At 35.9% G+C, this 23,496-nt stretch overlaps 1 protein-coding gene across 1 annotated transcript in view; it reads right to left on the minus strand.

The window, feature by feature from the left end:
- Nucleotides 1-23,496, minus strand: part of RALGAPA2 (Ral GTPase activating protein catalytic subunit alpha 2) — a 191,708-nt gene that overhangs the window by 134,899 nt on the left and 33,313 nt on the right. Inside the window, exons 5-15 of the mRNA XM_072410265.1 lie at nucleotides 22,436-22,479; nucleotides 17,248-17,425; nucleotides 16,060-16,175; nucleotides 14,352-14,490; nucleotides 12,561-12,760; nucleotides 8,555-8,785; nucleotides 7,433-7,606; nucleotides 5,923-6,057; nucleotides 3,816-3,964; nucleotides 2,351-2,462; nucleotides 669-906 (exon numbers count right to left, since the gene is read on the minus strand). Of these exons, the coding sequence (XP_072266366.1) occupies nucleotides 669-906; nucleotides 2,351-2,462; nucleotides 3,816-3,964; nucleotides 5,923-6,057; nucleotides 7,433-7,606; nucleotides 8,555-8,785; nucleotides 12,561-12,760; nucleotides 14,352-14,490; nucleotides 16,060-16,175; nucleotides 17,248-17,425; nucleotides 22,436-22,479 (1,716 nt within the window). The remainder of the gene's footprint in view (nucleotides 1-668; nucleotides 907-2,350; nucleotides 2,463-3,815; nucleotides 3,965-5,922; nucleotides 6,058-7,432; nucleotides 7,607-8,554; nucleotides 8,786-12,560; nucleotides 12,761-14,351; nucleotides 14,491-16,059; nucleotides 16,176-17,247; nucleotides 17,426-22,435; nucleotides 22,480-23,496) is intronic.

The raw sequence follows: 23,496 nt of genomic DNA on the forward strand, positions 1-23,496 counted from the left end.
GGTCCTGCTGTTAAGGGACTGTAGCCAAATGACACCAAGGCCAATGCAGGTTCTTCACTACCATTATGAGAAAAAAAAACTATATTTTTATAGTTCAATTATTTATAAAGAGCTCAATTATTTTGTCAATTTCATATCTACCTGGAGTTCATCTTTACCACAGGATACAACTAAAAACTCTGGTATTGCATATGCCTCATGAAGTAAGCAAAACACTTCCTTTACCTATACCCTGACCTGATGTGCAGCCTACAGTATGAGGATTTTATTACCGTAAGTAATGTTGTTAAGGTAAGTGGTCAGGACTAGGGGTGGCCAGGTGCTGACAAGCTAGACTTGTGAATCAGAAGTGACAATGCTGATGGCCATGTCCCCCATAATATTTTACATTTCACTGTAGTGCAAGGAGGTAAAGCCTACATTGGAATAGCAACTCAATGCTCTCAATTCTGAAGCAGTGCAGAATCCATGCGACATATTCATAGGAAGTTGTATTAGGCCGACATTAGTGGCAGAATTAGCAGGTGGGATGTTACAGAAAGAAAACAGTGCAGATGCACTGATGATTAAGTGAAACAGCAAATATTTGATATGGCTCTATTTTATGTTTGATTACTTGATGACTTATTTAAATGATAACTTTAGAAATTTTATGTCAACAGGCCTACCTTTTCCCCTCTGTTTCTTCTCCTTTTGTTCACTGAGCTTGTCTAAAGGTAAGTTGCTCATGTCCAGCCCATAGACCATTCTTGCAAGGACAGCAGTAAGAGAGTCCATGATTTTAGACCACTCGTATATAAGCTCCTCCCAGTCGGTAAGTGAAGACAGAACAGTCAGCAGCTCATCCCACAGTTCTCGAGATATGAAAACACTCAGGTTGGCTCTGATCCATGCTACAATTAGTGTCTGTTGAGGAGAAATACATTTAATTTCACAAATCTTACTCCCATTGGTCAATCACCTGGCATACATTACCCAATGAAGTAATCATTTGTATCTTTAATATAGAGATGTCGGAGCATATTATAATGTCTTTGGACTAATTTAGGCAAAACAGGCAGTCTCAGGTTACGAACAAGATATGTTCTATGAGTTTGTTCTTAAGTTTAACTTGTATGTAAGTTGGAACAGGTTCATTTTTATGAAGTACAACTTGGACAGGAGTTTGTCTTAATATGTTATTTATTTTTACCTTTCTGTACATGCTTACTATCTGTAAATGTTTAAACAGCAGTAAAACCTTAAACACTTTTTGCAGAGCATGATGGAGGTTGGCCTGGTATTAGGGAGTTAGGGTCTGATTCTGCTACTGGAGTCATTTTCATAAAGAAGGCATCAAGGGAGGTTTGCAGAGCCTTTTCTTCATCATAAAAAGCCCTGTAGCATCTCAGGCCTTCGGTAACTGTAAGCTTTGATAAACCTCTATGTGTCGGGATCTTGCTCCTCTAACTTTGCTATTTCTGTTTCAATGAGTATTATATATAGTATTATGATGTATGGTACAGTGGTCTCTGTAAATGCCGGCACGCCTCGTCGGCGGCACTTTGTCTACAGCCCAGTGATCCCCTGCTCCACAGCCTCCATTTGTATAAGCTGTATGTAACTTAGATGTTTGAAACTCAGGGACTGCCTGTATTATTCCAATGTTCGCCCTGATTGTTTATAGGACTTACAAGGTTGCTCTTTTATATTCTGCTCTTGGAGGTACTGAGCTATTATCAGCCAAACAAGATTATAGCCATATATGCAGCACATTGTTTTCATAAAGACCATGAACTCATAGGACATGTATTGTGACAAAGAACAGTACAATATACCAATTTAACTAATGTTTGAAAAACCCAAATTCTACTTATAGATGTTCACAAGGTAAGGCATATTTGTGCATTACATATGCATTGTTCTGGTTTCCTCCTTGCAGTGTTGAAAGTAAGGAACCAGAACATGCATATGTAATGCACAAATATGGCCTCCTTTGTGAACACCTTTAAGTAGAATTAGCGTTTTTCAAACATTAATACACACTTTTTAAGGTTATTTTGATCATGCTGATCTCATCATATACCTGCCTATTTATAAAATAGTGGAAAAAACCCACACATGCTATAATATACAAGCCACTGCATTTACAACAAAAAATAGAACACAGAATGGAAAACATTCAACCAATAGGGTGAAGTTATCTGATTTTAAAAGATCTCATTACATTGTGTTAGAACATTAAGTGACCATTATGGGGCAGGACAGGTAATATTTAATTATTTTTCACTAAAATGGTGCTGAGGTTCTGTTGCTTGCAAACCATATTGTGGAAAGGATATGGATAGGACACACAAGATCTGTATCATACCCGAAATAAAACACCGGCAAGATCCTGAGAAAACAAGTCCTTTCTTGAGGGGTCCTTTGGTTTCTGAACAACTGCTTCTGTTATTCTCAGCAGTATCTGCAGCATCTGCTCCCTGTGCAGACAAATCAAAAGATCTGTTAGTAAAATATTTAGAACGACAATCTGAGTTATCAGTATCACACATGCCCCCATCCAATTTTTATGTGGTTTTTAAATTTCACATTTTTGCTGCTATTACAACTTGAATTGAAAACCATACTCAAAAGTATATCAGAAAATTGGATTAAAAATTGGAAATTTTGATGAAGTGCTAAGAATAATTTAATACCAGACTAAAAGTTTTGAAAAAACAGAGCAGTATAGAGCACCTATTATGCAGAACTGCTAAAAAAGATGCCATGACTGAACAAAAATAAATGTTCATTGTACCTAGATCATTACATTACGTAGAAATAATGCATAAATTATTATATGCACAAAAGCCTCATCACAAAAAATTAAGGCAGTGTTCACAAGGAAAATGCATGATCTAATGAACATTGACATATTTTGATGCAGACCAGGTTGCTTTTAAATCAAACATTTATTTAAATGACCTAAATAGTAGATACAAAAATTCACAGTACAAATCACAGCATATGTTCTTGTTCTTGCATGGTCCTAAAAAAAAAAAAAAAAAAAAAAAAAAGGTTTGTCTGGAAAAGAAAATGCTTTCCCCTTCTATACAGGTTGGACTAACACAATGACTGGTGGTCCAAGCTTTTAGTAGCTTTTATTTTAAAAGAAATATGAGGAACATGTAATTAGGAATGTAATTCGAAAAATTAAATGTGAAAGGTTTTGAAGAAAAAAAATAAAATTAGGGAAATTGGCAGCTTTTAAGAACATCTGAATCACTAGATAGGGAAATGTAGGATTTGTGGTCTCTGAAGTTGGCTCAGGAATTAGTGTCTAGTATCTACAGTAAGACACATCTTGGAAACATATAAAAGCCTGATAACTTGGCACTGCTAGGTGGTAAATAGATGTTTGTGCTTGGTAGCTTCAAAAACATCCCTTTGATTAAAAGAATGGTTCAAAGGAAGAAAAAGTGCCACGTCTTGCTCTATCATCAGTCACATATAAACAAAATTAAAATAAACCTCCGAAGGGTTCATAACCTAACTCCATACACCTCACTAATATTGGCATAGATTTTAATGGATTTAAATTAACTGTAACAATACACAACTGTGTGTGTCACAGGCTGTGGGAGAGAACTAAGTATTGGTAAAATAAGAATTGCAGAATGAATACACATTCACTATAATCCATTACTGTCGTTTAGAAACTCCTAAATCTTTCATTTTAATCATGTCCATACGCAGGCTAAGTAAATAAGGTACAGTACTGTATTTTGATTCAACCAAAAATATTTTGATGATATGGACACTGCTGAAGTTCAGTAATTTGATTTAAGTTTTACCAGGTCTTTTTATCCATTGCGAGTTCCATGATCATTCGCCTGTAAATACTTAAAACAGATTTGCAGGCTTCTACTTGTGCCTCCAACAGCAATGGGACTTCAGGACATGGTTCCAGTAGGAAAACGTTTGCCGAATTTGTCAAGAAGACCTAGAAATAAATAAGAACTGAAATATTTACATGTAGCTACATTGATAAAAAAAATTTCACTAAATTAGAAGTGAGGTAATGCTACAAGAATTGAAGATATTGTGGATAGTAATTTTAAGCAAATAGAAAAAAAAAAAAATTAAAAAGAAATAAAAAAGGAAATAAAGAAAAGATAGGAAAAAGGAAAGACCAATGGGTAAAGGAGTAAATTATGGCTGATTAGAATAAACCACAGCTTAACATGGGATTATAACAATTTTTTTTTAAATATAGGTAGTCATGGGTTACATACAAAATAGGGACTGTAGGTTTGTTCTTAAGTTGAATTTGTATGTAAGTCGGAACAAAGGTCGGAACAAGGTACAAAGCAAGAAAAAAAAAAAAACTTTATGGAGCCTAGACCTTTATTAACTTATGGAGCAAGGTGTGCCTTGATATGCTAAAGATATGCAAAAAGAATCAACTGCAGAGTTTGTCTTGGCCAAAAAAGAGCTTGCAGAACAGCTCTGTTTCAGCTGTGTTTAGCAAAAGATATCTTCTGCAAGTCATGCAAACTGGCCCATTTGTATCTAGAAGTCGTTGGTATGTTGGATGTCCTTAACTCGGGGACTACCTGTATTTTTGAAAATTATTTGTCAGATTGCCTAAATTGACATCATATGCAGATCAAAGCTCCAACCTTTTACCTATCAAAAACCTAATTAAATGCTAAACACTAATAAGGTTACTTGCTATCTTTAAATTCCACATCTGCACAGTGTTTATTAATTATTATTTTTTTTTACATCAGTAGTTATAGCCGCAAGGAATAGCTAGCAAATGCAAAGGGCAGCTGAAGTGGGGGCATGGTACACAAGCTCTGAGTACTTTTTAGAAAATACCACATACCAAATGGTGAAAGTTAAAAGGTGCTATAGAAGAATGTTAAATATTTATTAAATTACAAATACAAAAAATGGATCTTCATCCACATTGTCCCATTGTCTAATTTTTCATTCTCATTGTCCATTTTATTATATATATATATATATATATATATATATATATTCTTTTTTAACGGAATGCAGTTTGGAAGGGGTAAAACCTCAAGGTGTACAAGTACACGTCACCTGATTCTCACCAGATGAACAGTTGTGCCTGTCTCAAGTGAACATCTAGCATGTGTACAGCGGTCCCTCATCATCACCCATAAATCTACCATGAATCCCACAGAGGAGAAAACAGTGGGGTGCTGCTCATTCGTCTTTCTCCCTTTATTTCTTTTTTGAACAGAAGAATGGTGCTGTGTGTACAGAAATTGTTTTTTCATCTGTCGCTTGAAACGATTAATAGATCGTTTCCAACGACAATCATCTGACTTTATGGAGGGGAATTTGCATTCAGTTCCTGTTTTGTCAATGTTAGAGGAAGAAAAGGTAAATTTCACTACATAGATAATTATTAGAGGAATAATTTTCCAACTTTATTTTGCAGAAACTGAAATTCTTTTTCAGTAAGTTTCCTTGTGGTTTTTTAAGTGGAAGTTTCTTCATAGATCTCAAAAATGTTTTCTTAATGTACTCATATGATGCAAGTCAGATTACTTAACAGTATACAGCTGAACTGTATAGCTGCCTCCTAAAAAATGATCATCTTATAAAGCAACATAATCATTTTGATTTTAATTTCTCATTAAAAGGGTGAACAACGTAAATTAGGTATATATCTATTACATCCACACAGTGATTTATGAGAATAGGATAAATTTTTTGCACACAGTACTGAATTAGAAATTATTTGGATTTGTCAAAAGTACTCTAAAGTAATAAAAATCAAAAACCAATTGGTTGCTTTTATTTACTTTTCAAAACAGTACTGGTATCTGTACAATGATATATTGTAGATAAGTATTACAAATAAAATCCTATTTTTACAATAATAAGGGGCTGGTTGTGCTTAATTTACATACAAAGCTATACCTGTAAAGCAGCCTGGTCCCCAGCCTTCACATCGTTGTTCTCATCTTCACACACGCATCCCCGACTCACGGCACTAGTAAAAGAGTACGTCCTTCCCCAGCTTGATGATCGTTTGTGTCCACTCTGTTCTGGGACCTTCAACCAATGCCAGCACAAATAAACTGTCATGCTGCTGCACACTTATAAAATTAAGTATTCAGATAGTAATACCTGTGTCATTTTCCAGTACAGTTTAGAGTACAAATGATTAGATTAAAAATAAAGACCACTTGACACATATCACCTCTCATTGCAAGATCATTAGCTTTAAATTCCTAGGTTTGTACCCTTACTCTGCTTTCATTTTTTATGTATTTAATTTGTAGTGTGGAGAATCAACAAGAAGATAAGCAACCCCTGAAAATCAGTAAAGAAATCAGACATGACGATTTCATTGCTGGAGTTCAAAAGAAAATCATAAATATAGTGATTGTTTCTAAAAGAATCCAGCTTAAATACTCCTTTTGAGTGAAATGACAACCACTTCATCTGTTACAATGCTTTCAATGTACTGCAAATAAGACATTTCTGGACATGAAGCAAAAAAACGTTATAAGTGATGTAAAGGCCATTGGAGGAATACACAAAGGTAGAATTGTACAGCATTACTTGGGAACTACAAGTAAATTTACAAAACTACATCTCTATGTCAATTCAAAAAAACATATTTATATTTCAAATTGAATAAACTACTGCAAAAGGAAAAATGACGACTCACACTTTGAACTAAAAATAAATGCTAGTTGTCAATCCCTGCCTCCAACAATTTTACAGTCAGTATGTAGGATGACAGGATTCTTCATACTATATTTCCTTTAAATAGGCAGTTCTCTATCCATCATATTAAGAAGGAAGGGGGCTACTTATCTACCAATGTTTTGGGAATCCCTAGACACTATAAAAAACTGAGCCAGATAGTAGACACTTGGAAATAACCAATTTAAGGACAAAAGTGACCCCATTGCTTCAATTTAATGAACTGCCAGGCACTTGGACTGTTTCTAAAAGCATGAAAAGAGGGAAGTGTTAGTACTATTGCTTTAAAAGACTGATATTTACCGAGCAGGTTGTTTACTGTTACCACAATATGAAACTCTAGATAACTAGATTGTACATCAACATTCTTGGCCACAGTATTTAGAATGTAGTAATGCCGGGTCAACAAAAGATTCAGTTGCAATGTTAGTAATAAAATGTGCCTAACTCTGTGCTTTCACTGTCACAGCCAACCATGGAGATCATGAGAAGATTGTATGTAATGATGTAAAGAAATTCTTTCCCCAGTGATGTCATGTTCTTCCACTCACTGCAGAACAGCTTTAGCTGCTAACTTTGGACCAGGCATCTAAGCTTCACTGACCATATGGGAGTAAGTGAAAAAAAACCCAAGGGTAAACCTAAGGACCCTATGAAATCTGTACACTCTGGACGCAATAAAAAACCATTGTGCTTTTTATTCCTCTATTCATACCGGTTTGCTATCAACTTCAGATACAGCAGGCTCAAAAACTGGCACATTCATGTGGTCTTCAGGTTTTTGTGATGGTTCATCCATGAAAGCAGGCTTCTCTAGTAGGATCCATTTCCTGTAAACCTTCACAACTTTCATTGTAGCAGAGACATCACAGGCTGGTAATAGGAAAGCCTACGCAATAACAAAAAAACAGATACCAATCTGACTGCGAGCTATTTATAAACTTTTTATATTTTTTTTTATCACTTGACTCCAGACTGTCCAAAAAAAAAACATCTAAACTATTTCTGCTTATTCAAGATAAATATTTTGTTGATCTTCTTGACACCTTGTCACATACAAAATGCATATCTAATATCCATAAATATATATAAATTCTGCATCTGCCCTGTATTGCCTACATTCCTTTACAATCTAATAAATATGTTTATAAATATCAATTTATTGTCAAACTATACACTGAGCAAGTGCAGAACCTGTGACTGGAAGTGTCTGCAACATAGTACTTTAGAGGCTATAATATAACCCTATCAAACTTTAACATGTTACAGCACTTTAACTCCACATGTATGTACTAAGTTAACACTTAAGATAGCCTTCCTGGTGAATGCTATCCTGTACTGACCTATTTGATGTAAGTCTAAAAATATTAGAATAATATTTCCTTTCCCCTTGCTTTATCCAGAGGGTGAGCTGCTGCAATGTTGCTTGGATGTCTCATCAGAAATTACATAGTAAAGGTGCATTTTTGCTCTCAATAATCCGTGTTAAACTATCTTCTTTAAAATCAAGATTTCTTAAAATTGCCTAAAGAAGATATATAGCAGATGGCAGTAGGTGATCTAGGTGAAATTTTCTAATATTGCAGTTCGGTTTATGGTTTAGTCAATATAAACCAGCGTTATGTGGAACCCTGGGGTACCTTGAGAGTTTGCTACAGGTTCCCTGACTTGTGGCTGATTGACCCATCATCTAACAGTAAGTAAATATGTCTGGGGCCATGGACACTTGGCAAAGCCAGTACCATGGCACTAAACTGTCTTTAAGGGAAGCATTCTGACTCCCACTGTAAAGGGGGACCCCCAGTAAAGAAAACTAAAGTATGTACTGTTGCCTCACCTGCCTGAAGACCTCATTGATAAAGTTGATATATCCCCGTGTGGACAGAAGGATTCTCTGCACACTGTCATACGCAGCCTTGTGATCCTCTTCTATGCTGCACAGGCTGGAGTTACTAAGTCTTCGGTCTGACAAAGTGCTGCTGTTGGAGTGGTTCTTCTCCTGATCTGGAGCCCCCGAAGGTTCCACTTCAGGGTTCTTTTCTTGATTCACATTAACCATGGATACAGTCTAAATACGAAGGCAAATGTTATATTGTACAACTGGTATTATTAGTTTGGTTTTGAAACTAAAATAAGACTGTCTGTTTGGGATTATTGATGCCCAGAATCTCCTTAGAACCCCGCACTACCTACTTCCTGAAGAAAGGGGCTACCATGCATTACACTTTTGTGTTTTTGATGTATTCACTTTTTTGTTCCATTTTAGCACCCCTTTTATGAGTGGTTCTGACTCAGTCCTTCCTTGGTATTCTCTATCCTGAATAAAGAACGGCTTATCAATCAAGAAATATACAGTTAGGTCCATAAATATTTGGACAGAGACAACTTTTTTTTTTTAATTTTGGATCTGTACATTACCACAAATAATTTTAAATTAAACAACTCAGTTGCAGTTGCACTGCAGACTTTCAGCTTTAATTCAGCGGGTTGAACAAAAAGATTGAATAAAAATGTGAGGAACTAAAGCCTTTTTTTAACACAATCACTTTAATTCAGGGGCTCAAAAGTAATTGGACAATTGACTCAAAGGCTATTTCATGGGCTGGTGTGGGCAATTCCTTCGTTATGTCATTATCAATTAAGCAGATAAAAGGCCTGGAGTTGATGCGGGGGTGCTTGTATGTGGAAGATTTTGCTGTGAACAGACAACATGTTGTCAAAGAAGCTCTCTGTGCAGGTGAAACAAGACAAGGTGATGTCCATGAGTTCAAGACCACAGGCTGTCATTGCCAGCATCAGCTATTTATTTTGTCCAATTACTTTTGAGCCCCTAAAATTAAGTGATTTTGTTAAAAAAGGCTTTAGTTCCCTACATTTTTATGCAATCTTTTTGTTCAACCCACTAAATTAAAGCTGAAAGTCTGCAATTCAACTGCATCTGAGTTGTTTAAATTAATTGTGGAAATGTACAGAACAAAAATTAGAAAAAGTTGTCTCTGTCCAAATTTTTATGGACCTAACTGTATGCCTTTCTCTAATAGTATTGCCAACTGTAGTCAGTGTGAATGCCATATGAAGGTAGACATAACATATATAATAATATTTATTACATATATTATGTACCAAATTTTTCTCTTCATAAGACACATTTTTCCCCAAAAAAGTGGGCCAGCGGCCACTGGGTAGCAGCGGTGCACCACGGTTATATGAAGGTTTACACATTGGGGTAAGGGGAGCAGCACGAACAAACACAGATATCATGCCGCTGCTATACGAAGAGTCGGATTATCTCACAGTGTGGACATGTCCTGTAGGCCTCGGAGATCAGCTGTGCTGCTCCCTGCCCATCTTGCACTGTGAAATAATCTTACCCTTCCTATACAAACAGCAGCATGAGATCTGTGTCTGTGTCCCTATTGCTGTCATTACCCCTATGTATAAACCTTCATATCTCCCACAATGATTGTTGTAGAAACTTATATTTTCAGGTTTCTACATTGGGGTATGGTCAGGTGCGTCTTATAGTGAATTGAATGTTACTCACTGGATGGGGTTTCCTGTGAGTTGTGCTTTGTATTAGACCTCAATGCATGTTGGAATAATACTTCCCACTCCACCAGACCAACTATCATGTTGCTGCCCCTCTCATATTCCAATCAACTGGCTACACAGTAATATGACCAAGTGAGGTGTGGTCCAGTGTTAGTCCAGAAACTCCTTGTCAATTAACAAAAGTTGAGATATATAACACCTTAAATGACTGATCAGTTGCTAACCCTTTAGAAACATCTGCTATGTGTTTAAATAGGAGGATCAGCAACCTGCCAACATTTTGTTCCCATAGTAAACACAGTGCTTAAGTAAAGAAAATTTTCCCCAAAAAGCCTATTTCCAAAACTTCAGTGACAAAAACATTCTACAAGAGTTGTACAAAAAAAGTACAAAAAGTTGTTCCTCCGTTCCCTACCTCCACCCAATATTCTCATCTCTGGGGGCTGTACATTTTTGGCAACTCTGACCCCAAGTACACAATAATTGCTTAACACAGACTCCACAGTCCTGCCTGTCACCATGCATTTGTAGAGAGCCACAGCCCTGGCTTACAGATAGCTGAACTACCAGCACCAAAACACTAAGGCTATGTACACAAGTCAGATGATTCTCGTCCGATTATTGTTATTATTTAGGGCTCGTATCGGATGAGAATCTGACTCGTACAGAGCTTGCCGACATTGTTCATGGACCCGGGGTATTTCTTGCACATTCTACCCCCTCTCCATAGAGCAAAACGGGGCTGTATGTACAGTGCTCGTTCATGCATCTTAGTGTTCGTGCACGAGTTAGATTTTTGTCTAAAAATCTAACTTGTGCACGTAGCCTAACAGCTGTTCCTCATATTCATTGATGCAGCTTCTTTCCTTGGCCATTCAGAGCGCCTAGTATTCTGTAAACAACGAGTGAATGACCAGGGACAGAAGAGGAGGGTATATACAAGCAACAGGGAGCTTCAGTGAATGAGAAGAGCAATTCTCACTGTCACAATATGGGACGAGAAAGATACTAAATCAGGTCATGTTAAAAATGATGCAATGTCAGGCTACAACAATTCTAAATTAGGTTATGACAAAAAATGTAATTTACAGTTTCCCACGCTAATTTTATCTGAATCCCTGCAGACATCTGACCTCAAAAGTCCTGTTCCATTTCAGACATTCAGAGTTTAAAAAAAAAAAAGCCAGTCCCACTGAAAAGTACTTTTAAACCCCTATGGTAACATCAGAAGTCCACTTGAGTCATGGCAACAAACACATTTATTCTTGTGGGGCGCGGACTGATATTTTGTGTTAAAATAATTTAAAAAAAAAAACTTGTTTAACAGGAATAATTAGTACAATAATAAAAAATATTTATGTAATATTATAAAGGAATACAGCTTCCAGGATGCTGCTCTGATTTAAGGATTAAGAAGGTAGAATGTTCTACTCACCTCACAAAAACTAATATACAAATGTTACACCCAGTATTTTATTTTATGTAACATTAATTAAATATATCTTTTCATTTTTATTTTACAGGCAGAAAAGTTTGCTAAAAGATACAAATTGAGTTTGTGGTAGTATTTCAATCATCCCTAGTACTGTTCAGCACTACGCTGTACCTAGTAACAGGATAGCTGCCAAATGCCTAAATTTCTTTAGTCTAGGGTGCTAGTACAACCAATCAAAATTTAATTTACCAACTACCACTAGCCAATTGGTTTGCTCACTCCACAGTGTAAATTAATACAACTCAACATTTGTTATCATAAAGAGGGACTAGCATTCCTATTGGTTGATGATTGTTTGTGACAGAATGCTCCATGCCGTGTAGCTCCCTGCAAGTAAAAGGTGGTGAGTTGTACTATACAATCCTAGCATTCACTAGAGTCTTTCATTTCCATGGCACTGCAGAGTGCAAAGGAGGGGCCAAGTGACATTCCTCCACCTAATGTAACTTTTCTGTTCATAGGTTAGATACCTCCCTGCCAAAAATAAAAAGTAAACAAATAGAGTTTAGTTCCACTTTAGGTAATGACAAGGTTAGTGCTAAAATAAAACATCCCAATAGCAGAATGTAAAAATCACTAAGGCCCATAGGTGGTATACAGATATGAAATCGTAAGTAATAAAGTCTTTTTTTTTTTTTTTTTGTGATTCTTGAAAATGAATTAGCTCACAGTGCATGCAGGTAAAGATCATTTACTGACTGAGACGAATATATAAAAAAAAGATTATTAAAATGTAAGAGCATTGGAACGCACGTGTTGTAATGAAATGCACAGAACCAAGGACTATTTCTCATACCTGGATAAGTTTTGGCAGAACTTCTCCTCCATTTTTAGTGCTTTGAGAAGATGCTACATATTTCTTTTCCAAAAAGAAAGTGACAAGCCACTCAATAAACACAACTCTAGCTGCCATGTGTGGGATTTTTGTGCTATAGTGGTTTTCGTTGTTACGGGTTGAGGTGACATACACTGGCTTTGGTCTGACATCTGGAATATCTGAAAGAGACAGAAACTTTTTGTTACTTTTACTTTATCAGTAACTCTTCCCGATGGGCAAACAATGAGCATATTGTCTAATGCTCTGCAGGTGGATGGGTTTCTGCCAAGTCCCAACAAATTTCCATCTCTTTGTGCTTACACTCCATGAATGAAGAACAATGTCGACCAGTCCATAAATTATATCCGCTACATCTATGAGTTTATATAACTGGAGTAGTTTATTGATAGGGGGTTAGCACACTAAAGTTCCCCTTCACTATTATGGGATGATTATTATTTGTCATTCTGAATTTCAATATAAACAGCGAGTGAGAGCTGAAAATAACAATAACAGGGCAGTAAATAATAACTGTTGTGCTTAAATTCACATTTACATAGGAAACAAAGATAGGTCTACTAAAATAATCTAAGAATGAATAACAAACTATATTGTACACTGAACTCATGCTGGTTAGTATGCTACATTGATTACATATAAGTAAATGTGTACAACCCCAGAATTTCTGTAACTTTCCTGTGGTTTTTGTGCCAATTCCCCCACCTACTAGATTGTAAGCTCTTCCGGGCAGGGTCCTCTGCTCCTGTGTCAAGGTCTGTATTCGTCTGGTATTTGCAACCCCCTATTTAATGTACAGCGTTGCATAATATGTTGGCGCTATATAAATCCTGTTTATTATTATTATTATTATTATTATTAATAATAATAACAACTCATATTTTATTCATATCGTATGTTTATGTTAAAATCTTTAGATTCAGTTTTGAAAAAAGAAAAAAAAAAACAGAAAAAGGAGGTGAGGGGAAATATTCTACTGCATTACCTGTTCTGGTGACAACATTTAAAGTGAAGTTATGTTCTTTGATGAGAGCATCTCTTACTTCCTGCCTTGTCTTTAAAAGAGGAAGGAAATGTTCTCAAAGTAACAAAAAGAAAAACTGAAAGGGGTCTGATTAGAGACATCTGAAGCTTCCAATGGGGTTGGCAACAGTGCAGGGCTTACCCTAAACTACTGGAATGGAAAGAGATAGGAGGGTCGAATTAAAGCAGGTTACATACATTGCTTAACCAGGACTTTTAGTTTTTAACTAGTATAATGTCTTACCAGTTTTTTTTTTTAAATATTTGTTTTTAAACAATACACTGAGGAAACAAATGAACAAGCCAGTAAAGAAACTAAAGGAACTAAAGTCACACTTTGAAAAATCTATGATTCAGGCATGTGGTTATTGCAGAAAGGGACAGGGAATGTCCCTTCTACAATAACTGTTCTTACCTGTCGATCGCGGCCCACCTGTCAAATGTTGCTGCAGTAATTCCAGCTTTCCTCATGTGTGCTAGGAATAAATCAACTCCTGCATGCAATCACAGGAGTTACATAATTCCTGCATGGCTAATCAATATGGCTAAAGATCGTATGCAGGAAGAAAAGAAGGAATCTCCCTGCAATGGAACAGGGATTTCAGGTTTAATTCTGCTTTAAGATAAAAAATAATTTAGGGGAAAAGAAATTCATAACACAACATAAAAATAAATAACAGACACATATATCTAAATGAGCCAGCAGATATATGAAGTACACATACTTACCAAGTACAGGCTTATAAAGGTTGGTTAACTTTGTAAATGAAGGAAACAAATGATGAAGATAATACTTTCTAAACAGACTAAATAAAAACTTAAAGCCTGTGTCTTGGTTCTCTTTATTTCTCCATGATAAACTTGCAGCCTAAAAAAAAAATTGCATATATTTTATTAAATTTCCAAAAATGGTCAGTGTGCCCAAAAAGAAACATTTTAATTTTTAGCAGGGTAAAGTTACACTATGGCTAGAAAGTGTAGACATTTCCAGCAAAAGATCGCCTTGCTAAAAATCCCCAATTTTTCTGTCTACTTTTGTCCTTGCCAGAGGAAGACAAGCTCAGCTCATGGGAACCAACAAGCACTTTTATAGAATCACTAATGTAATAGGGAATTTAAGAAAAGAATCTAAATTTAAAAGAGAAACTGCAAACAAAACACAACATTGTGTAATGTATAAATTGTGTTAGTACTGCTAACATGTTTGTGGTTGCTTTGTACATTTTCCAAAAAATAACTTGGTTTTCCAGAGAACTTATTTGTTTTTTTTGTGGTAAACATTTATTGTATGTTTAATTTTTTTTCAGTACAAAATATACCAGTCCTTTTTGCTGCCCTTTTAATATACAACTTTCAATATAATTTTATGATGACAGGTAGGCTAAACAAGTACAATAAATTTAATTTTTGTAAACACATACTGTTAACACCATAGAACATTATATATTAGGGTTGTTTGCTTCCTTTTGAAGTTTTTATAGCAGTGCATTCCTAATTTCTCTGGTCAATGAGGCAAATTGTTCACTAAAAGTGGCTCTGACTGACTCCCAGTAATGTCTGCACGAGAGAGAATTAGAGCACCCTGGAGTGAAAATAGTGGCAAAGCAGGGGATTTCAGCAAAAGGCAGTCAGTGTAAAGCCTTTTTTAGAACTACCCCACTGACAGGACACTTGATCGAGCTCTCAATTGTTTTCTTTCACCATTATCCTTTACTGTGCTTCATTAGTTTTAGAGGCTCACTTTAGAATCATAAAAAGTGAATAAAGCTGTGCCACTTCAGAACAGGGGGGACAAGCCTGTATTAATTGTGACTTTCAGCAACTCCATATTTGGAAAGGAACTTAGGCAGTTTCCTTGTATGTTGTGTGTTTTCTGTATGATCTAGTACATCTGATGCATGTTATTTTAAGACCTTTGCTCACAGTACTAAAGGTTTACTTTAAACACACTGCAGGCCATTGACTTCCCTTGATTAGAGAAAGCTGTCTTAAATGATAAGGCTGTAACTGCAACATTTACTCAAATGATTGCTGCAGCTCACAAGAACAAATCAGGTGCCCACAAGAATAGTATAATGCAAGTTCACTAACACGTGAACTGCAGAGGCCTCATTAGCTTTAATGATTACAATATTTAGACCTTAAATACAGAGCTACTTGTTGCTCCTATAAGCCTCATCAACCTTATTGGATTACAGTAATGTGCCAAGTACTACAACGACTCATAATTGACTAATGGCTGACTAATCTGAATGTCTAGTTTTAATTAAAATAGGCCCCTTTTAAAGTGGAACTATGACCAGGCTTTCCCTTCTGCAATACCCATTCTGATCTGCATCTGCCTGATAGCCACCCAGATGTCACATGCGTGATGTAATCATAGGTTTAGTTCTGCTTTAAGAGCAAAATAATTGACGGATAATAAAAAGGAACTTACCTGTATTACCATGTATTTCAGTAACATCTGTAAGAAATAGCAGCTTGGCTCTTCAGGAGTTTTCTCACCAGACACAGCTGGCAAAAGTGGGGTTATTTCCTCAGGGAAAACTTTACCTAAAACACAATGAGGAACAGGTCAGTAACATAATACTTGAATACTAAAATACACACATTTATGTTGGCACCGAAAAATAACATTGATAGGTTTTGAAGAAGAACTGTTAAGAGCTGTTTCTATTTAAAATGTTTAAGCAAGAAGCAAAGTTTTTTCAGGGACTACAGAAGAGAAAATTCTTTGTGACTTTATCCTCTCCAGAATATTACTTCCTAGTCATGCTTTATAGGCCAAGAATGATATTAAATATATATTTAGAATAGTTTTTTTTTTTTTATCATAGCAACACCGATTGGTCCTCTGGACTATGACTGGGCAGTGAAGGAGAAGGAGCAGACTGATCAACTTCTGATCACCTCCTGCTGCCTGAAAGTTTCTTGATAAAGTGGGAGCACTGAAGCACCACTGACTGGCTCTTTGTATTACTTTTGCCAATTTAAAACCAATTTTAAACTAGCTCTCATTGCTTTAAAAAAGCACAATGATTCTAACTAACACATAGGTCGATGATTTCTTTGTCTGCCTGAAAAACATTTAACAGAAAATAATAATATTGGATAGCTATACAACTGCTACAAATAGCTACTAAAAAGTCTCTGTTTAGAGCTGTTTTTGAAGAAGAGTTCTTCTTTAATACTGTTAATCAACATAAATAGGGATATGTAGGCGATATAACGGGGTGTCGAAAATATGCATGTTATTATTCCTTGGCTATGCAGATCAACAGCAGCAAATTAAACTTTGCATTATGCTACTTACATAAGCACATAAGATAAAGGAAGGTGTCATAGATCATGCAGTAGTATTAATTTTACTGAAAACAAAAGAGCCAGCAGCCAGTTCATGCCAATAGATGATAATGATTATTCCAGCACCATAAATAGCTGTATGAATTCTCATAGTGGAACAATCACAGTACCTTAATGTCTGAAAAATGCTGCATACAGCAATCATTTCATTAGCAGTCTTTTTTTTTTTTTTTTTAAAGAGCAGCAAAACAAAGCATCTGATTAATGCACTGTTATAGTGAACTGTACCAAATCAGCAATCCAGTTAAAAGCACTTACTAACCATCAGGTAAATTATAGTTAGGATTTATGAGGGTATCCAGTGTGCAAGGACCTCGAGATGACATGACGGCAGGAAAGCCAGGAACAAGACATGCAAATATTAGTGCCTGCTCCTCTCCGTAATTTGTCTGCAGTGCTTGAAGCCAGAGAAGAAACAGCCGCATTCCTTCACATCGTATCTAAAGGATGAAAGACATTTTCATTGAAATAGATGAGAGTTCTAAACAAAACTGTGAAAGTTATTACACATGCCATAGCACAGCAAAAAGATGAAACATGCATGTGGAGAGGTATGCAGGAGCTATCAGACACTATCATTTGTGCTGTTCATTATCTTCTAATCTGTTTTAGTGTATGAAAACATGCTTTCTGAAAGCAAATCTTCAAGAAGATTTGTTTGGACAGCATGGAAGAAGCATGATTGGAAAGAGTGTCAGCACAATTGAAACCTAGGTAGACTGTATTGGAAAAAAGCTATGTGGATTTAATGTATATAACTCAAATAGCTCTGCATATATGGTGGACAAACATAGATAATTTAATTCACATGGAACATTCAAAAGAATGACAATACAACTACAAGCATCAGATGGCCCTGTTCTTTTTCCTGAAGAAGCGGATTTAGCCCATGAAACGCGTCAATATCCACAGGGGGCGCCTATCTTCAGGGTGACCCTAACAGGAACATCTTGTATGGTGTTTGGTTTGCACGTTTTGTTTCAATTAGGTTTTAATTGTCAGTGATTTTATTGGTATTTAATAAAGCATAATATTTTATAAGTAGCAAATATTTTTGAATGTAAATTCATTTGGCCTCCAAAGTCCCAAATGTAGATGAAATCTTTTTTGATTTTGAGGGACTGAATGAAAACCTGACTTCACATGTCAGCCTTCAAGTGTATCTCGGTCTTGCTGCAAAGCACCCGGCGGCCTATCTCCATACATTTGATACGGACAACTCTTCAATTGAGGAAAATAATTTTCTATACGCAGACCCCGAAATTGAAGCTAAGATGCTTTTCTCCCAGCACCAAGCACCCGTTTTACTGTCTGGAAGCCTTTTACCCCTGGTGGATTCAAAAATGAAATGGAAAAAATGCAGAAATATAGTGCAGCCATTCGGGGAACATTATTTCAGGAAGGTGCAACCTAACTAAACTTCCCCCGAAGGAGCAGAATTTCCTTTTTGCAAAATGTGTTGAGGATTAATTGATCTAAAATACACAGGACTGTCTGTATCTATTTATGGACATTTACCATAATAGAAATCAAACTTGAATGGTATTTCTGAATAATATATTGTTCTTGTTTATAGCATTTTCATGATAGCTAACCAAAAATAAAGATTTACTGTTTTAAATGATATATTTGGAAAATTGATCTGTCGATTGAACCAGGGGTGCAGCACAACCAATAGGCCAGAGCATCATATCTGCATGCCCTGATGTGTTGAAGTGGTCTCCGAAAAATACATTTTCCAAGAAATGTAGGACAGCCTTAAATAGACATTTTTATATGACTTTGTCCCAGTCACCAGGAGACTCAAGACTTAAGTTCTGTTTGGATATGCTTATATGCTCTTTTCCTGCCTCAAAGAATCAGTTCCCCTACTACAAGAGATTTTATTTCTATTCCAGCAGCTGGAAGACCCATACACCTCCTTAATGCAACTGACACACATAGATTGCCACACAAAATTTTTTGAAAAATACAGTGAACATCAAGATGACTTTATATACAAATTCTTGTAAAGTTGTAACCCATGGATGGACCACCGCACAGGGTATCTTAGTTTATATTTTATGTGTGTAGTAGAATTTTAGCAGATCATGCAAACCTGAGCTACCTTGCCATAAACTCTGAGCTTTCTGCTTAACTAAGTAAGACCGTCATGTCTTTGTCTTAATTTATGCCATAACGGAGCCTGCTAATGCCATTGTCACTATGACCTGTACTCAACAGTACCTGCCCTTATTGTAACCAGTTAAACAAATAAAAATCTATTGCAGAAACAAAAAATCCAAAAGGAGCAGTGAAACTCATGGGTTGAGGTCTCAGCATGACACGCTGAATTATAACCATTATTCATTAGGCAAACTACAGAATGAAGTATCATTAAAATGGTAAAATTTGTAAGTAAATAAATGTAAATGTTCTGCTTATCATGCTGTGAAAAATGTTAATTAATTGGCATAAAACCAAACATATATTTTTTAAAAATGTGCTTCAGAGTTCTCTAGGTGAAATCACTACCATCTGAATTGTACATTTTCAGAGACATCTCAATCTCTAAATGGACTGGCTCTTGTGTTAAGACAGCAGGAATTCTTCAAACTGTTATTTTTACATAAAACTTGTCCTTGAAAGTACAGCTACAGTCAAGTATTTCTACACACGCTTATTTCACAGGGGGACAGTCTTGCCTCAAGCCACGACATTTTAAAACATTTAAAAAAATAGACATATGGGGAAAAATAATAAAAAAATGGATAATAAAGTGAATTTCAGCCAAAGCCGTTTTTGTAATAGGTTTGGATAGGAAGGATGAGAATTGTTAGGTTTTTACTGATATCTGAAGCTTCATAGGAGGAATCTCACATAGCTTCCTGTCATGCCAATAACAACTTCACCAAAAAGGAATTTTTTTTTTATTTTTGAATTTCTCTCTTTTTCACTGCCACAAAATATTATTATTAATTTTAATATTACATAGTATTTATATAGCGCCATCAAAGCGCCCTCAAAGGGGCTCACAATCTAATGTTCCTACCATAGTAATATGTCATTAATGTAGTCTAAGGTCAATTGTTTTTGGTGGGGGAAGCCAATTAACCTAACTGCATTTTTTTGGGATATGGGAGGAAACTGGAGTACCCGGAGGAAACCCACGCAGACACGGGGAGAACCTGCAAACTCCATGCAGATATTGTCCTGCCTGGGATTCGAACCTGAGACCTATAATCACTGAGCCATCGTGCTGCCCTGTTATGACTATAATTTACAGGGCAAACTGCAATAACCATTTCTTTATCATATGAAATGACTAACAGAAAAAAAATATAAGCCCTAATTTCAATCCAAAAGTAATCATTTGAAACAAACAATATTATTTTTATTATTATTATTATTATTAATAATAATAATAATCAGGATTTATTTAGCGCCAACATATTACGCAGCACTATTCATTAAATAGGACATGTTTCCTTATCTGAAAGTGTCTCACTTCTCCTTCAAGTTACACTATGTGGAGTGTTACAGAGGATCCTATAGTTTGTATAAAGGAAGGGTGTGGTGTGGGCTGTGCAATAACAAAACAGAAAAATTACATTTTCTTGAGGTGACATCACAGCTAATGGGAGAAGGGCGGTGATGACAGCAAAGTGCAGGATGACAGATGGTCAGTAATAAAGAGCACAAGAGTCATGCAGAAAAGCACAAGTACAGTAATGTTTTAAAGGTCTGATCTACATATACAAGTACATTAACAAAAAAAAAAAAAATAAACATTTTGTGCTGTTCATTAGGCTTTGTAGCTCCCAAGTAAAAATCAAAGTTGTCCCAATTATCTCCCTAATTTAGAAATTTTTTGACTAACAATTGAGGCAGCACCTTTGTGCACAAAACCCCATTATTTACCAAATGTCAAACAGATTAAAATTTATTTATTTATCAGTCTTCAGAAAGCATACTGAAAAATGTTTAACTATACTACATATGGATGTATATTCAAGAATAAAGGAACAAAATGATTATCATTTGATTATCTAGTAATGGTCAGCATGGCTTAAATACTTGTTTTGGTTACAGAATGGGACACAGCTATGAACAGGTTTTCTGTAATGCTCCTAAAATGATGTGGGTATTCTAACATCAAGCAAGTAATAAATTCTTAAACTTCTAAACCCTACTTTTTACTACAAAAACTACCAACTGTCTACATTAGTGTGGGCATATTGGGAAGGAAGACAGATTTGGAGAAGTCTCATTATAAGGCCTGCAATAGGATGCATAATGTAAAGCCCACAACCAACAGACAAATCAATCACTGGAGCCCGGAATTATGAAAACAGTCTCTACACTTAAAGTGGACCAAACCCTACTATACTTCCCATTTCCCCATTCCCTTGCAGGGTGTCTCCATCTTCCTCTCTTTTTAGTTGCGATCTTTAACCATCTTGATTGGCTGGGCTGGTAGCCAGGACAGTTTGGCAGTTCATTCCCCCAAAGCAATTAGGCAGGTAAGAGTGATTAGTGCAGAAGGGGCATTGCCTGTCTCTGTCTGCAAATATGCCCTACCTGGTCAAACATTTTTAAAAATGGAACATTAGTTCCATTTAGGTAAGACCCTGCCTTTGTTGCAACATTCATGAGAATAATGATGTAAAAAAAAAAACATAATTTCCAAGCATATCCTAAAACATATGTATAGCTTTTAAGTATCCTGTCATTTAGGTCATAAGGTTGTGCTTAATTAATATTTCCCTAATACTTTCCGCAAGAGGACAACTGGCATAGACTCATTGATCTACAGAGCAGTATAACCAGAAGAAGCTTGGATAGGACTAGATACAAACTAAGCCAGGACCACGAAGGGAGGTTTTTTATGCAAATTGCACTAGCCTCACCTTGGCTTAATATTAAAGACAAAAATAGAACTTAAAGTTTGCTACAAGTACCACTGATGAAACATGTCCTTAAGCGCACATACCGAAAATATACATGTCAATACAACTAGTGGAAGTGTCTATCTAATATATATATATATATAATATATAAAGAGAAAGTACAACTCTGAAAAAAAGGGAAGGCTGGAGTTCAACTTATTTAAATAAAAAGTGACACTTGCAGGGGCATTGATAGTGGTACGAAATTCTACAAAGTTTATCACTACACTTTACTAATGACAATAAAAAAACAAAAAAAAGAAAGAGCCAGCAACCTAAATGTCAAACAGATTTATTTTATCCCTGCTGCAAATTCAAACAAGCAAACCTCGATTTGATATTTAATAAAAAAAGCAATCTTGCATTCAGCTAAAATAAAAAGCATGCATTTAGTACAACTGTAATCATTGCAAAAACTAATGAAGAGGAAAATGAATTTGTTCACTGGTGCAAACATAAAAGGAAATGTGTAAGTTCGCAAGCCATCAACTCTAAACAGAAAAATGCCCCCCTTCTTCATACCTTTATGGAATTTCCAGTGTGTAAAAGCTTCTTTAAAACTGAACCTGAAAGACAAAAAAAAATCTTTAAACAAAAACAAGGTATTACAATAATCAACAGTCCAACAACCAAGAAAAAATAAAATTAAAAAAAAAAGCATTGACAAAAGCACCCTCATCTTAGAAATAGCATCAAGTAAGCATCTATGTTTTAGGCAAATAGGTATTTTTAGTTTTTAAAATTCTATTGATTACCCCTCCCCTGTCCCTTTTGGGTGCTGCCATGACAGTTGATTATACTGGATTAAAAGGTGCCAGGATACCCGTTCGTTCACTTCTATATGCTCAAATTTCAATTGGCTAATTGTTGTTAGTGGCAGAATCAGATATACCAATATATCTCTATATCTATATAAAAAAAAACAATCCCTGTCAGGATTTAAGGATGTCCAAGTCTCAGACATCTTCCTTCACTGTCCCTGTCACTGGACAGAAGGACTTGACTGAAGACTCTCCGACAACACAGTAGTTAAAATGGAACTAAAGGAACATTTGTGATCAGGCAAGGTGTTTATGGCAGAAAGGGACTGCATGTGACAGTGGAAGCCCTCTGGGAAAGGCTGATCAGGAAAATGTTTATTCAGATAAAAACACTGGGCCAGAGCTTGGATGATTTTTTCTGCAATGATAATGAAAAAAACATGCAGAGGAAGGAAGAAGCTTTCAAGAAGCCAGTACAGATGCCTCAGTCTTCCCAACAACACAACTCCATTTCCCCTGACCTTCCATTTCCAGCCATTATGTCCACTGATACATTCCTGCAAGTTCAGCAAATGGCAGAAAAACATGTAGGATACATTGACATCTTTTTATTTAAAACACATTTTTAAAGAGGCATGACTGTAATATTTTGTTCTATTTTACTTGCAAATCAGTCCAACTTTGCTTTGATTTCTTAATAGGTAAACAGGGAAAATTCTAGGGTTTAGATTTCTATGTTATTAAACTAAACCTCCCAAATTTGGTGGAGCACAGCCTGTGGTTAGTGGGCAGCAGCATCCAGCCTGTCAGAAAATAAATGCA

This window comes from Pyxicephalus adspersus, chromosome 4 (genome assembly GCF_032062135.1).
Source record: "Pyxicephalus adspersus chromosome 4, UCB_Pads_2.0, whole genome shotgun sequence".
Taxonomy (NCBI): Eukaryota; Metazoa; Chordata; class Amphibia; order Anura; family Pyxicephalidae; genus Pyxicephalus; species Pyxicephalus adspersus.